This window comes from Plectropomus leopardus, chromosome 13, assembly GCF_026936395.1.
Source record: "Plectropomus leopardus strain MGB_pleo_1.0 chromosome 13, ASM2693639v1, whole genome shotgun sequence".
Lineage (NCBI taxonomy): Eukaryota > Metazoa > Chordata > Actinopteri > Perciformes > Serranidae > Plectropomus > Plectropomus leopardus.
The window spans coordinates 22,409,338-22,425,181 of record NC_142188.1 but is presented as its reverse complement, the minus strand read 5'-3'; the positions used below and the strand labels follow the sequence as shown (position 1 = coordinate 22,425,181).

The window sequence follows — 15,844 nt, the reverse complement described above, 5'->3', positions numbered from 1 at the left end:
GCTATAGTATTGCTTTTTCGGTCATTTTTTCTAACATGACAAATTATGGTGTTTTTGGTCTTTTTTGCAACTTTCTATGCTATGGCGTGTTTTGGCAGGCTAGTCTAGGCAGTTTCCAGCTGTTTTAGGGGCATGTCAAATTTTGGCAATACTGGCAATACTATAGTATAGCTTTTTTGTCACGTTTTCAACATTCTTTAATATGGTGTTTCTAGCCCTTTTTGCGCCAAGACATGCCATAGCATAGAAAGTTGCAGTTTCCAGCTGTTTTTTGGGACAAATCTGACATGTCAAATTTGACATTTTTTTTGCCATACTATAGCCTTGCATTTCGGTCATTTTTTCGATGTGCCAAATTAACAGATGAAAACACCTTCATATAGCATGTCGAAAAAACAACCAGAAATGCCAGCTTTAGTATGTTGAAAAATGTCGAAATATGACATGTCCCCAAAACAGCTGAAAAACACATAAAATAGTGTGCAACGTTCTATGTTATCACTTGTCTTGGCAGTTTTTAAGTTTTTAATGACAAGCTTGATAAGGATATGGCCCTAAATTCAATTTACAACAAAGGAAAAAAATATACCATGTGGATTGGGATCACTTTAATTGTTAAAAATTTACAGATCAAGTGACAGTTGGCTCAGGGATTGAGGCAGACAACAAATGAATTTAAGATGCTCTCTGTACATTAGAAACAGTGACGTACAAACAGCTGGAAGAGTGCAAACAATTGGAGGCGAGTGGGAGGTACACTCTGAGACCAATTACCTCCATATCAGCTCCTTAAAACTACAACAGATTTTCTCTCTACAAAACAAAGGAAATAGAAGGATCTGACATACTGCTATAAGTAATGGCAGCAATTTTTAAACTGAGCAATTTCTGCTATTTGCAAGTAGTTCCTCCAGGGAGAAGGAATCAAATCCAGGTAGGGGGGTCGGGGGGGATTTATGCTGACACAGCAGCTATCTGATGCCGTGTCAGCATAATACAACATGTGAAACTTTGTGTTCTTACATAAACCACACCTAGCAAGCAACAAAGGTAAGTACAAATCAAATAATGCAAATCTGCACAAAGCCCAATGATGCTTTGTAACTTCTGCTCAGTAAAGCGGTAACAGGCTGAGCTGCAGGCTGAGCTGCAGGCCGCTACACACCTCATCACTCCTCCCCTGCCCCACCCCCCAAGAAAAAAAACAGTCCAGTCCCTTTCCACCATGACATCATTCAAAATATCAATGTTAATTTAAACAAACTGCAGTCATTGAAGTCCATTAAAAAAGGAAACGGGACAAAAATTAAAAGTGGGAAGCAGCACTACAGTATTTTTTTTCTTTTAATTCCCTACAAGTCAGTTTGTGCTTCCTCTTCCTCTATACCCACACATGGCGTCTACAGTGAGTCACAGCCTAAAAATCAGAAACAAGTGGTTAGACAGGTCTCTCAAAGCAAACCTGGACATAAATCAGCTTTAAAGAATCAATCAGTGGAGGGTAATCATCTATTGATGGCAATGCAGACTCACAGCTTTAAAAATGTGAGTCTTTCACCGACAAAATGACTTTATATCAATTTCTTACCCCATGTAATGTTGAATTTGTGAAGGAAATTTGGTTTCTCACATGCATCCATGGTGAACAAACAGTATTTACTATATAACATATATAACATAACATTTACACATATTAGTAGCACGCCTGGGCAAGCGCATACGTTTGAAATATTGCCCGTGCTTTCCATTGAGTTAGCTAAGCACGCTACTCGTCGCTGCATGAAAATGGTTTTGCGGAACCATTTAATAGTTCCGTTTTAGCCAAAACGCAAGTGTTGAGGAGGTATTTAGCATACAACTGGATAAATGAGATTTGGATTATAATTGTAAAGTTATGTGAGAGTTTGCCAATGCATGTTTTGCTGCACAAAACTATTCCATTAGCGGCTAGCATGCACTGGCTCCGATGGCTACCTTGGGTTGTTCACTATACTACTCCAACGTGAGAGCAAGCAAACAATAGTTGCATATTTGTATTAAACAGCCAAATACAATTCGACTGACAATTTTAAAGCAAGTACAGTTTGAATTCTTGGCACAGTTTTGTTGTTGTTAAACGTGACCCCTTTTTACTCCAATTTATAAAGAATTTTCTCAGTTTTTGGACTCTTGGTTCACCATGAAGTCATGCAAGAAAAACAAAGCTTTCCTTAAATATAGCATGACACAGGGGCAGTAACTGATTTACAAATGATCATTTTGTGGATTAAATACTGCTTTTAAAAGATGTTAATATTCTATTAGAGATTTACACTCACCGGCCACTTTATTAGGTACACCTGTTCAACTGCTTGTTAATGCAAATATCTGATCAGTCAATCGCATGGCAGCAACTCAACGCATTTAGGCATGTAGACATGGTCAGGACAATCTGCTCAAGTTCAAACTCGGCATCAGAATCAGGAAGAAAAGGGATTTGAGTGACTTTAAACATGGCATAGTTGTTGATGCCAGATGGGCTTGTCTGAGTTTTTCAGCAACTGCTGATCTACTGGTATTTTCACGCACAATCATCTCTAGGGGTCACAGAGAAAGGTACGAAAAAGAGAAAATGCGGAAAAATCTGTAATTTTTGGGGCAAAAATGCTGACGCTGAATGCTGAAAACGTTGATGCCAGAGGTCAGAGGAGAACTGGTTCAAGCTGATGGAAAGGCAACAGTAACTCAAATAACCACCCATCACAACCATGTTAGAAACATTTATGAGAAACTGCTTCAACAAAGAGCTGATAACGCAGTTATGCAACATAATGGTTGACAACTCTGAAAGTAAAAGACAGGAGCGGAAGCGAGATTTACAAGACGAAAACTCATGTAGTGAGTGGAGTCAAATATGTTTAAAAGGACGTACTCAGACCATCAGCGCTCAACTAAGATTAATACAATTTAATTGGATAATAAGAGCAATGTCCTCAAAGGTTCATTATACCATTGCTTGTGGTGTGAGGAGATTTAAACATTTTGGGAGCCTGGTGTTAAAGTATGTCTCACAGATTACTTCTTGTCCTAATGTCCTAAGATATGTATTTTTGGAATTTACCCAGCCAGCTGTTCTCTAATCTAGTAGAGACAGAAATATGGTTGACCTACATATGTCTCCTACAAGCCAGGTGCTCTATTGCCATGTGCTGGAGGAGTGTAAAATGTCTCACTCTTGGCCACTGGTTAAAAAAAAACTTAACATCAAGTTTGGCTCTTGAGAAACTAAATTATATAGTTAGAAAGAAAGCCCATGAGTTGATAGCATTTGGAAGAGGTTTTTATTATTTGTCAGAAATGGGGATGTTAAAGAGGCATTGGACGAATGAGGTAACGCTGAATATGTCAATTTACTGTGAGGAATATGTAGTGTATAAACCCTGATTGATGGTGTATTCGTGTACTTTTTTTATTTAATTGTACTGCAGTTTCTTTTGTTTGTTTTTTAAGTTATTTATTCATTTATTAATGGCCTTCTGCATGTCAAATTTGTGTTCTCTCTCTCAATAGTTTTTATCATCATTATCATTATCAATATTATTGTTTTTATTTATTTTTTGGTCACTGCCATGTATTTCCTTCTGGCAAAGTTCAGTTGTTTGCACATTGTAGAAAGCCAATCATCTCAAGGCCAGTCATCTCAGGTAACGATAGCTTCAGTGAATCAGTTTTTAAATACACTGATTACTTTCTTAAACCTATCTTGTCATCCCTCACAGCCTACATTCAGGATACCACAGCTGTCCTGAATAAAACTGAAGAATTAGGCAACACAGGACCAAATACCATACTGGCTACTATGGATGTCGAGTCACTTTACACTACTATAGAACATAAAGAAGGTCTGACAGCACTTAAATACTAGAGACAGAATATCCTCCTACACATTTTATCCTATCTTTGACGGAGTGAGGATTTTATGAATTGATATTGAATTGGCAAAAAACATATTGCAATGCATTGATGAATTGATTTTTTTACCCAGCCCTACAAGCTAAAGGTTGTGCTATGCAGGCCTGTATATGGGTAAGTGGAAAAGGACTTTTGACCGTATGCATCCATTCCTGAGCAAGATAATGTACTGGGGTCGATATATTGATGATATAATTTTACTGTGGACAGGGTCAGAGGAGGAACTGCTGCCTTTCCATCAGTATTTCAGTAGTACAAATAAGAACATCAGACTTTCTCCAGAATACATCAAAAATCTTGATTCACTTCCTGGATTTGGAAATATATAAAGACAAAGATGTTTTTCTGCACTCTACTATCTTTAAGAAAATTACTTCATGTGATACTACAATCCATGCAAAAAGTTGCCATCCTAAAAACCTTAAAGAAAACATGGCCAATGCCAAAGACTTAGGAGAATTTTTGGGGATTAAGGGGACTTTGACCAAAAAACTGAAGAAATGGAGTGTCATTTCATTCAAAGAGGCTATGACAAGAAAGTTGTTCAACGGGCTAAAAGTAAAGCTAAAGGTCTAGAACGACAGACCATACTACAAAAAGGGACATCCAGACAGGCATCAGAGAGTTTTTCTCTACAAAATTTAGCACAGAGGCTAATCAGGTCAAAAAAATTATCAGACAGAACTAGAATATTTTACAGTGTGATACCTCATTGCAAAACATCTTCTCAGAGCCTCCCAATTTTAGCTTTAAACACTCACCTACTCTGAGAGATAAAGCTTGTGCATAGCCATTCGCCTGCTGACCTTAAAACCACCTGGCTCCCCACAAACCCCATTGATGTTTCATTGTTGAAAAATGAAACAGCAATGTTGATGTCCAATGTTATAGCTTCCTTGACACCCATGGTGATAGAAATTATGGAATACGGCACTTCATTAATTGCAAAACGACATTTGTCATTTACAAACTGGAATGTCCTCGTGTTTTTATTTTATTTTATATTGGAAAAACTAAACGTGGACTACAGGATAGACTCTCAGAGCACAAACACGCCATAAGAACAAAAAAATGATGACTATCCTGAGGCGAGACATTTCAAGGAACAAAACAACAACAACATATCCATCCTAAGGCTGTCGGTATTGATCATATCCCGGAAACAATCCGTAGAGGAAACAGGCTCAAACAACTCAAGCAACAGGAAAGCTTTTGGATCTTTAATTTAAGAGCTTCTCACTATCGCACCATCTTGGCCTTAATGAGGATCTTACTTTGTGTGTATATTTAGTATATATATATATATTGGAGATTTTTGTATTGATACAAACACATACCGTATGATAAAATATTCATTTTCTCTTTTTTTTTTTTTTTTTTTAAACCTTTTTCATCTTCACAACCAGTTGCCCCCTGCTGACCTTTGGTATTTTTTTTAAATTTTTCTGAGAGGGAGGAGCGAAGTGAGTACAATCTCAGACTGGTGGACTCTGATTTCTGAATGCTTTCACCTGCCTGATAGATTTACCCTTTCAGTATAAATTTATGTCGTCACAGTTTTGTCTGTAAGTACCTGAAGAAGGCTAGACGCCGAAATGTGTTGGGAGTATCTATTGATTTTAATCTAGTTCTACTTTTAGAACCTGCAAATGCAATACGGGCATTTTAACTTACTGCTTTAAGACGAGTGCCTTGGCTCCTTTCTGTTTTTTCTGTTTGTACATCGTATTGTATGTTCAAATGTATAACCGCTTAAAACTAATAAATACATGTTTAAAAAAAAAGAGGGAAAAAAAAGGAGTGGGTCCAACCCGCTACTAGCAAGGTGTACCTAATGAAGTGGCCGAAGAATGTATATTCCCATAATAGAGCACGTCTGGATGTCAAATTGAATGAACTACTCACATCGCATCGAGTTGCTGTCTCCATGTTCTTGCACCAGTATTCAGGCCCCAGGCTGCACTGCTCGGTCCCCAGCAGCCTGTGCACAGCCTCAGGACAGGCTCCCACTTTCTGTTGCACAAAAAAACACAACTTAGATACTAGACTGGACTGCATGCTTGTAGAGAAAACCAAATATCCCAGTTGCTGTTTATGACAAATAATTTATGACAAAAATAAGTGAACTCATGCTTTTTTGCACTACCAAAAAAACTTGAATGTCTTAACAAGATAAAGTGTTCACTTAATTTATTTTGCTATTTAATTCAGAATTAATTTACTCCTTACCATGCACACAAAGTCTGGGTCGAGCATCTGGAGAAGAAGCTGGATGAGCATTGGTTCATACTGTTGGACCATCTGGTCACACTGTTGACAGACACACAGAGGTTAATACGAGGCTGAGGAGAGGCAAAAAATTACACAAGGTCAACCTACAACTCCTCACCTCAGTCTGCATAGAGTCAGGCAGGAAGCTGCATGCTTTCCTCACAGCTTCCTCAATCTCTGCCTCTGTTGCGTTCTTCTCAAGCATTTCATCAATGTAATGAACAGCCAGCTTGCACACCTGGCAGAAGCCACCGGCCTTAAAGCGAGCCTGGTCGAGTGCAGCTAGGAAAAAAAACAACGGTATAGTGTGTCATAAGTCACATGTGGATACACATCTTTAGCTTCACAGACGCAACTAAAACAAGACAATATAAAAGACCTCTCAGCTAACAGAGTAAATTGTACTTTTTAGAAAGTTTGACTTTAGAGATCACACATACATGACATGGCCTGCTTCTTATAAGGTCAAGTAAACAATAAGCAGCAGCTGTGAATAGGCAGCTCACATTTAACATCGCAATAAAATGAAACAAAGAGAACAGAATTTAATAGCAAAACATAACTGTGGTTAAAGTAAAATGAAGCACATTATGTTGCAAGATTTTGGCTTGAGAGTGCCTCTTATAGTGTGATAGTTTATTTTCTTTATAGAGAAATTCAGCTCACATATTCTGAGCTTTCTGCAGTTTCAACCAGAAATATCTTAGCTTAATTTTACTGCAAACATTCAGGATAAATTCCTGTGTAATCTTGCTCATGTAACCACAAGTTAATGTCAAATTAAACTATAAATTTGTAACGTTTCTAATATGACTTTTGCAAGGCATCTTCAGCATGTCTTCAGCAAAGTGATCATTTGCATTCAGTGTGCTTTGAAGGGTACAAACTTACGGACAAATGTACGTCTGGCATCATTGCAGAGTGCCAACACCGTGCAGACGGTCTTGGGGTCAGCCTGCTGCACCAGCAGCTCAATGATGGCCTGGCCGTAGGTCTCAACCAGGTCCTTACACTCGTCACGCACGGAAGATGGCAGATATGTGCACACCTTCTCCACAGCTTTAACCACCTCCTCCTGAGACAGAAACAAATGGATCAGCCTTACATCAGAGCTGACTATCTGCACCAACCGTACGTTGGCAGCAGTTTCGTGGAATGTATTTTTATGGCCATATTGGGTATATCATGAAGTACACATCCCACCTCTGTTGTCTGATCCTCCAACATAGACTCCAACTGTTTCATCACAAACTCACAAATGGTACATTTTGGGGAATCACGGACACGCACCATGGGCTAGAACACAAGAGGCAATGTCTTATGTTTTTGTAAGTACAGTATTGTACATGCACATCACCAGTACTGATGAGAGAACTCAGGGGCCCACTGTGACTTACCTTTGCGGACTTGTCAGCGACAGACTCAACCTTAGTGGCAGGGACAAGCTTGAGAGCAGGTACAGCCTTTGCAGCGGGTACAGTCTTGGCAGCGGGTACAGTCTTGGCAGCAGGTACAGTCTTGGCAGGCAGCAGCTTCAGCATGGGAATGGACTTCTTCATTTCCTTACAGAAGCCAGCGAGGGCACAGATTTGCTTGGGTTGCTGAGAACAGAAACGGACAGTTAATTTAAAACAGCTTATAGTCCACGAAACATGCCACATTGCATGCTGTTAGCATAAACTGTGTGTCTGTAATCTGCATACTATTCCACAACATAGCCACCCATGCAATATGCAGAAGTTTCTAAAAAAAAAGTCATCAAACACAGCTTTCTTTTACAAGAACCAAACACACTGCACCACACGCCCATACTGGCAACAAATGTTCACCTCTGCAGCTCTCAGGCATCTAAAAAGATCAGCTATAGTGTTCAACAGCCATACAAAGCACAATAAAGGTGGTGCTTTTTTGTAGAGGATAGCTACTTCAATGTTAGTAAAGACTGGTAAATCTATTTGTTTAAACTAGCATCCAAGCATACTTTAATAAATGACAGCACTGTATACTCATTTGATGTGAAGAAAGAGGAAATAATCTCAATGTGGCTCTTCACTGAAGTGTTTCAACAGCTATTTAAGTGTCAAGTTATTAGCCACACAAGCAGAGAATTCAATTTAAATAAAATAGTCTCGGTTTTATTTACATTATCATTTACATGCATCTTTGCAGGGTGAGGTGAGCAGCACAAGAAGCAAGAGCTAAGGGTTAGAATGCTACAGGTTGAACACAGAAAGACCTACCTGTTCCTGGGGAGCAGCACACAAAACCCAGAGAAAACAGAGCAGGGATACATGAATGGAGGGAGAAAAGTAAAGGAAGAAATACAGGGCAAAAAAGGAAAACAGAAATTTAAAAATAAATGAAAAGATAGACAGAAAGCAGTTTAAAGATATGAATAAACTGAAGTAAGCAGGCCACGTGGTGCTGCAAGACCGAACATGGGCTTAGCACTAACAGAAACATACAAATTATAAGACTCATTAGTTTTGATGATTAAGCTCGTCATTTAGTATTAGAGGATAATGACCACTGACTATGCAAACACAAAAAAGGTTTCCCTGAACTTCTCTTCAATCAGGCACATGATGACAGAGGTTACACTCACCATGGACATGAGCTGCTGAACGACAACAGAACCGTACTCCCCAACATACTGCTTGCACTGCAAGGAAGGAAAAACAGTTCATATACAGCATTTTTGTTTGTTTGTTAAACAAAGAAAAATATGCAACATTCTCCACTCATGTGAGGCTCTCACCAAATCAGCCATGCCCGGTCCCAACAGGTCGCACTCTTTCTCAATAGTCTCAATGAGAGAGTCGACAAATGAGGAGTTTTCCTTGGCTTGTTCTTGAGCATCAGCCAGGAACTTGATACAGTCCTGGCACACATCAATATCCTACAGTGAAAGAAAGATTCAGAGCCAGATGAAGGCAACATTCATCAGATACATGTGGAGGACACAGAGGGGGATTGACCAATATACCTGCTTTGGAGTCTCTTGTTTTAGGCCCTCCTTCTTGGGGATATTCTGAGGATAGAGCAGCTGGGGCACATTAAGGAGGAAGGGAGACACCTGCTGGGTGAGGTCCACCTGAGGGATTTCATTGGACATGAGCTGCTCCCTGGCATGAACCTTAGCCAGGGCTGCCTGCTGAGACTGACACAGCCCCATGGCAGCACAAACCACCGCAGGATCGTCCTAAAAAAACAAACAAACAAAAAAAAAAACAACACACAACTTTAAGTTACTGCCTCATTTTATAGTCACTTTACAGTCAGCGCTTTATTAAAAGTCTTGTGTACATGTTAGCTGTAAGCAGAGGTAAATAGCCCCGACCTTTAAAGCATGGATGACACACACCGTTTAAACCTTTAAGAAATCTAACTTAAACACAACATCTAGAGGTCATGTGCCTTCTAAAGAGCTGTCTCTCTAATTCCCAAAGTCGCTGTAGCAGGTGAGAGTTGAAACAAAGAAAACACCAAACGCTCTCAGTCATGCGGTTTAGTGTTACACAATGATGACTCTGTTCCCATTTAGACTTGGACTCACTTCCCTATCAATAGCGCTTATTCAGCTTGCTGCACTTGGCTCGCAGCCACTTCTCTTTTCCATTTTGACACTGAGGGGCAGATGGACCATTCAGAGACTTGGATGAAGCCGAATGATAAACTGATCAGAAACCAAACTCCAAAATGCTTTAATAAGTTCTTCAGCAAAAGCAATCAATTGGGGTTCTACACGCAAACTGAATAACGGCATCATTAAAATGCAAACGTCTGAAATGCCTGAACAGTTTTTTCCTACTAGGTGGATTTCCATAGCGAATAATATAAATATACGCCTAATGGAGACAAGTCAATTTAAAAAAAAAAAACTCCTATTTTACGCTTGTATGAGGTGGTTTTTCAGATGACTTGAAAAAGCATTATTTTGCAAAAAAGCAACGGAAACACTTTTTTGCTTTTGTAGGTCACATTATGCTATGGCTATGTGCTTGTCAGTAGTAATTGGCTCCCTCGGGCATTATACAGCACGCGGTACAAGAAGCGATACAGCGTCGCATAACGCTTCAAAAGCTGAGTGGATCATCCAGAAGTTTTGAAGACATAAATTCTCTGTGAAATTGTGGACTATCAACACCCAGAAATCTCTCATAGGTGGCCACTTCCAAGTATAAGGGGCTCGCCTTTCCATCGCTCGCATAACACGCCTGTCACCTTCGATTGGAAATAATGACAGCTAGCCTGGTGGCTGCAACAGAAATAAACCTGCTAATGTTTTGAACATCACTCAATGGCAACACAGTCATCTCACAAATGTGTTTTATAGACATTTCGAGAATATCTCTTAAGTTTTGGACTTCAGCCACAGCTTTTCAATCTATAACCAGGCTAAGACTTGGACAAACAGGGTGATGGTGCTCACCAGCTCTCCTTTAATGATTCCCATGAGGATGGGGTAGTATTCATCCACCAACTCCTTGCACTCAGCAGTCAAACCTTGATCGGGGATGAGCTGGCAGGCCTTCTCCAGGTACCCAAGAACCTCAGTCTGCAATCAGAGACATACCCGACATCAGTCTTCCAAAAGGAGTGGTGCAAAGTCTGGATTTAGTTTATGGCGAATCATTCAGTTGTCTCAACACACATGAAAATACTAGCTGTGACCAGCAGCTTTAAAGCTCCTTCTTGTAGTTTGGCTGGCCTACAAAAAAATCCCCACCCTTTGGAAGTCAGTTTCCATTGATCCTAGGAAGCTAAAATTTACCATGGAGGTCAGTTAAGTGTGTGTGTGTGTGTGTGTGTGTGTGTGTGTGTGTGTGTGTGTGTGTGTGTGTGTGTGTGTGTGTGTGTTAATGCCAATTTGCTAAAAGATGGCATGGCAGTTGGGTATGCATGGCTGTACGTGGTCACGGCTATTGCGAATTTCCACCCTATTTAATCTTACCTCAGTGTCATTGTCCTTCAGTAGTTGGTCCACAACAGTCAACACCTCTTTACACAAGTCGCATGGCACTGATTTCTGAAACCAGACAATTGGACGTGTAAATAAAATGCCCCATCCAAAGTGTAGGGAATCTCTACAACACAAATAAGAAATGTACAAAAGCTTGAGCATGTGCCAAAATGCCAAATGAGTCTCACCATCTGGGGTTGGCTCCAGACGTTCTGCTGGCAGTGAGACACCGCTCCGCACAGAGACGCCGTCTTTACATTCTGACACCAGTAGGGGGGGCCACGAGCACACTGCTCAGTGCCCAGTAGAGGGGTCGCTACAGCTGTAAAATAGACAAAAAGTCAAACGGCATACCTTTTTGAGACCTGAGACCTGAGTTCCAGTGGATGCACAGAAAGAAGGGAAGTGAGTGTGAGTAAGTGCTGCAAGAGTGACTATTATTATCATAGGTTTCACTTCCTTGGCAGAATTCTGGTTTTAATCATCCCACAACAACATTTTTTCAGATGGAGGTCACCAAAATGACATCATATTAAATAGGGGTCAGCGACTTAATGTGTATCCATTAAGGTTCAGAACTGCAGATCTTGAACTAGCTCTTTATCAATAAATTGCAGGCAAGTCTCATCTACCACATGTTCTAATAAACCTTCCTGGTTATGCCAGATGAGGAAACTCAAGACTGACAGACTTCCTTAAAGCACTTAAGGTGGGATTTGTTAGGAATTCACTTTCAGCAGTGACGCTGCCCTGCAGGATTGATTTTAAAAACAACTCTGTGGAAAAGGTCAACCTAAAGCTTGTCAGCTGATATGTAAGATGTTCTGTAGATGTTTTTTGTTTAAAGTGAACCTGTTTTAGTAAAAAAAAAAAAAACTACCCTGAGTAGTCTGGAAGTAGTAGTAGTAAATGTGAACTATTTGGCACTGAAGACCTCAAATATATTGAAACTGACTCAGCATAGTTGGGGTTGAATAGGACTAACAATATCTGTAACTTTCTAGTTTCAGAAAGGTTAACTTTGACCAAAAGTGCACCGACATCAAGGGCCAAGATAATCAGTTAGTATGTTTACATGATGTTAGGAAATTATTGTTAGTCTGACTAAAGCTGTACTAAATACATGTAAACATGTTAGGCAGACTTCGAGAAATTTGATTTAGAACAACTTTTAGTCAGACTAACATACCCAGATTATGGGATTGGAAATCAATTTTCTCTGTCATGTATATGCCTCAGACGGACCTTATACTAGTTTAAACACTCTGAACATTGTGGGTATAAACTTTTCTACTTGTATTACCGCCAAATATGAAGAAAAAAAAAACCATTGGCTCAAATTGCTAAGTCAAATTAAAAAATGCCTCTAAATCTGGCAACATTTCCCACCACCAACCAGCCAAAACCAGCCAAGCAGAGACCAACAGACCGAAAGGGAGAGATGAAGGGGAAATCCCTCAATCAAAACATCAATGCAAAAAATTCAGCTCATGTTTATACTTCTCCATTTTACAGAAGCAGAAAAAATGACATGGGAAAGAACCGAACAGTCAAAAGCACTGTTTCCTGTTTTCACTACCTCTATCTTAAACTCTGCTTGAGAGTGAGACAGACTGTACAGGGGGCTAGAAAATAGTTACATTTAATTGCCATATTTTTGTGAGTGAGAAAAACTGCAGTTGTTATTATGACTAAGATGTTGTTTTGATTAACCTGTTTTAATATGAAATACAAGCACACTTAAACAACAGTTGACTCAGAATATAAACAAGTGCACTGAGTTATCCACAAACTGTGAACCCCTCCTGCTTATCATTCATGGAGTTACAGCGCAGGCAGAACAGTCCCACCCTCCACTTGAGTCACATGAGCAGTCAAACAGAAATAACAAGCTGTCCTCAAGCAGACAGACTGTACCAACAAAGAGGCCTTCTCTGCACATTATTTTTGCACTGCAGTAAACTGTTTACAGCTAACAAGGCAATACGCAGCACGGGAAATTATGTGTTACATATTTCTATTGGCTTTGTACAATATTCACAGCAGAAAAGCAGGTCATCCTTTAGACAACAACGTTTTTGTTTTATGAGATGTCCTCAAAAGCAGGCAGAGACATGTACAGGCCCGTGTTTGCTCCACTTTCTGTGACCGTGATTCTAAAAATGAAAACTTCTCATAATGTCAGTGAAAAACAACACATGACACAGCGAAGCACAAAAGACTTTAAATAAGATTCATATTACATTGCTCAACAGTAAGTGGCCTGCAAAGCAGTTTCAATATAGCAGGCTGCACGTGTATACATAAAACTTAATGAACAATATGCTTGATCAAAGACCTTCTAGTCCAGTATGAACCATCAAGACCACTCAGGTCATCTGGTGCAGGTCTGCTCTGTGTTCCAAAAGTCAGAACTAAACATGGAGAATCAGCATTCAGTTTCTATGCTCCGTATATCTGGAACAAACTACCGGAAAATATCAGGTCTGCTGAGAGTCTGACTTCTTTTAAGTCAAGGTTAAAGACTCACCTGTTCACTGCTGCCTTTGACTAAAAGGCTTTTTACTTTTTAAATTTTATATTTTACTTCGAAGCTCTGCACTGCAACTCTTATTTCAATATATGTGTTTTTATATTTTTGGGTTTTATCTGTTGTTTTCCCACTTGCTGTTTTTAATCACCTTTTACATGCTTCTTTTATAATGTTTTAAATATGTTTCCTTTCCCCCTGTTGTTGTATTTCAATGTTCTGTGTGAAGCACCTTGAATTGCCTTGTTGCTGAAACGTGCTATACAAATAAACTTGCCTTGATCCTTGAGCTTAAAAGAATGTGGAGGTGCAAAGAGGACACTACATTAGTATTTTTTGACCTCAAGTCAGACTGAAGATAAGCACTAAACACACAAAGCACAAATACCATGACTTGAAGAAACCAATATTGCCAATGGACTGCAGTAAACCACAGCCTGTGCTCTGATAAGAGACAAAGTTGGGCCATTCAGTTCAGATCCATACTTCAAATGCCACAGAGCAAAGACAACAATATGTATGTAGCTGTATAAATAGCCTCGTGGTCTTTAAGTTATACATTGCTTCATGGCACTTAGCTAACTGTTGGATTCACTGACCCAGTTTTGTCTGAACATAAAGATAAGCTAGCCAGGCTGTAAGCAGCAAAAGTACATGTGAAGACAATTACAGGAACCACTAACCTACAATGTGAGGATCAAAAACTGAAAGTTGCACTGACCATGAACTAAAAAACGAAATGAAAGTCGCCGCTTTAGAGGCTCCTAACTGAACTTCCTCAAGAAAGCACACAAAATGTCAACAAAGCTCCACATAGTTACAGTATTTGGTCAAAACAGGCAAATTAGGGCGGAACAGCTCTGAATAATGAGACATGCGTTTTCATGATTTAAGTCTAAAGCGACATAAACACGCACATTATCTCTACAGTGTTAAGTCAGCTGCTTAAGTAGCCAGCTTTCTGAATCTACAAGAACAAATACTTTTAGCATATGGGCTAATGTTTTTTAAAATACGACACCAGCTAGCCGACGCTAGCTAGCGTTAGCAGGCTATCTAATTGTGTTAGCCGAATCGTTACGGGCCAACAACAGCGCCCGAAATCTTCAAAGGCGAACAAAAAACACAAACAGGACTCATTTACACATTCAGCACATTCATAGCAAATTAGTGTAACGAGGACACTCAGTTTCTGTTCATAAATTAACATTGTTTAAATCGGCGTTAGCTGCTACAGTTAGCTAATATGTTGCTGTTTACCAAAGCAAACGCCGCTTGAAACGCTTCCGTGTTTTCATGTTGAAACGCTCTTGGTCGGTTACACAACTATAACAGGACCGCTGTCTGAAGCGTGTCACAAACAATATACAAAACACGTTTCGTTTATCTCACTGCTTGCTGATATTACCTGAAGACACGAAGAGCAGCGCTAGGAGCAGCATGACTCCGCTGTTTTCAGGTGGCTTTTCGGTCTGTTTGTGTGTGTCGGCGCGGGTGGAGCTGTCTTCACAGCGGCGATCACTGCAATGCAGGCGGAGGAGCCGCTGATGCATTTATCATGTCTCACTGTCAGCTGACAAGACATGTGACTCCGCCTCAGCGTGACTGATGTGATCATAAAGATCAAAACCTACTTGGAAGAAATTCAAATAGACGTATATTACCAGGAGTGTGAAATAGGGGAGATTTTTTTTAATAGTTGTGCATTGGTTAGTGTTCTTTGATACTATAAACTTTGGGTTAACTGTTATGCAGCCCTGCTTTTCCACTGAACACTTTTACCTGTGCTGGTTTACCTATTTTAATGTTTTTTTTTCCTCTCAAGATCTAAATAGAAAGACGAAATCAACAATAACTAATGCTAATTTCTACCCAATGAATGAAAACTGTTTCTTTAAACTGCCCCTGGCCCACAGTGGTGGATGAAGTACCTGAAGGTCATACTTGTGTAATAGTGATCTTTTACCAAAAAATGACCTTGGTAGAAGTTAGAGTGACAAACTAGATTAGTTTAGTAAAAGTGTTAAACTACCCAATACTCACTGTTCTTAAGAATGAAAGGACTTGTATGTAATTCAGTACTGAAAGTAAAAGTAAATGCTGGTAATAAAGAAAGCAGTCTCTAGTTT

General features: G+C 39.6%; 1 protein-coding gene across 1 annotated transcript; it reads right to left on the bottom strand.

Annotated features, from left to right (window-relative positions):
* Positions 1 to 593: 593 nt before the first annotated feature.
* psap (prosaposin) lies at positions 594 to 15,284 on the bottom strand. The gene is made up of 14 exons (XM_042501597.2): positions 15,124 to 15,284; positions 11,374 to 11,507; positions 11,177 to 11,251; positions 10,655 to 10,780; positions 9,209 to 9,424; positions 8,981 to 9,121; positions 8,828 to 8,884; positions 7,620 to 7,823; positions 7,426 to 7,518; positions 7,114 to 7,297; positions 6,341 to 6,504; positions 6,181 to 6,261; positions 5,857 to 5,964; positions 594 to 1,417 (listed from the first exon to the last, which is right to left on the bottom strand). Exons 1-14 carry the CDS (start codon positions 15,266 to 15,268, stop codon positions 1,382 to 1,384), a joined length of 1,764 nt encoding a protein of 587 aa, XP_042357531.2. The 5' UTR covers positions 15,269 to 15,284; the 3' UTR covers positions 594 to 1,381.
* Between the last annotated feature and the right edge of the window lie 560 nt (positions 15,285 to 15,844).

Bases quoted from the DNA above. Each gene is read 5' to 3' on its own strand.
- psap (XM_042501597.2), bottom strand. From the start codon at position 15,268: ATGCATCAGCGGCTCCTCCGCCTGCATTGCAGTGATCGCCGCTGTGAA. The intron at 8,885-8,980 runs GTGAGAGCCTCA...CCTTCCTTGCAG, and splicing joins GACCGGGCATGGCTGATTTG to TGCAAGCAGTATGTTGGGGA. The intron at 6,505-7,113 runs GTAAGTTTGTAC...TTTTTTTCCTAG, and splicing joins TGCCAGACGTACATTTGTCC to CTGCACTCGACCAGGCTCGC.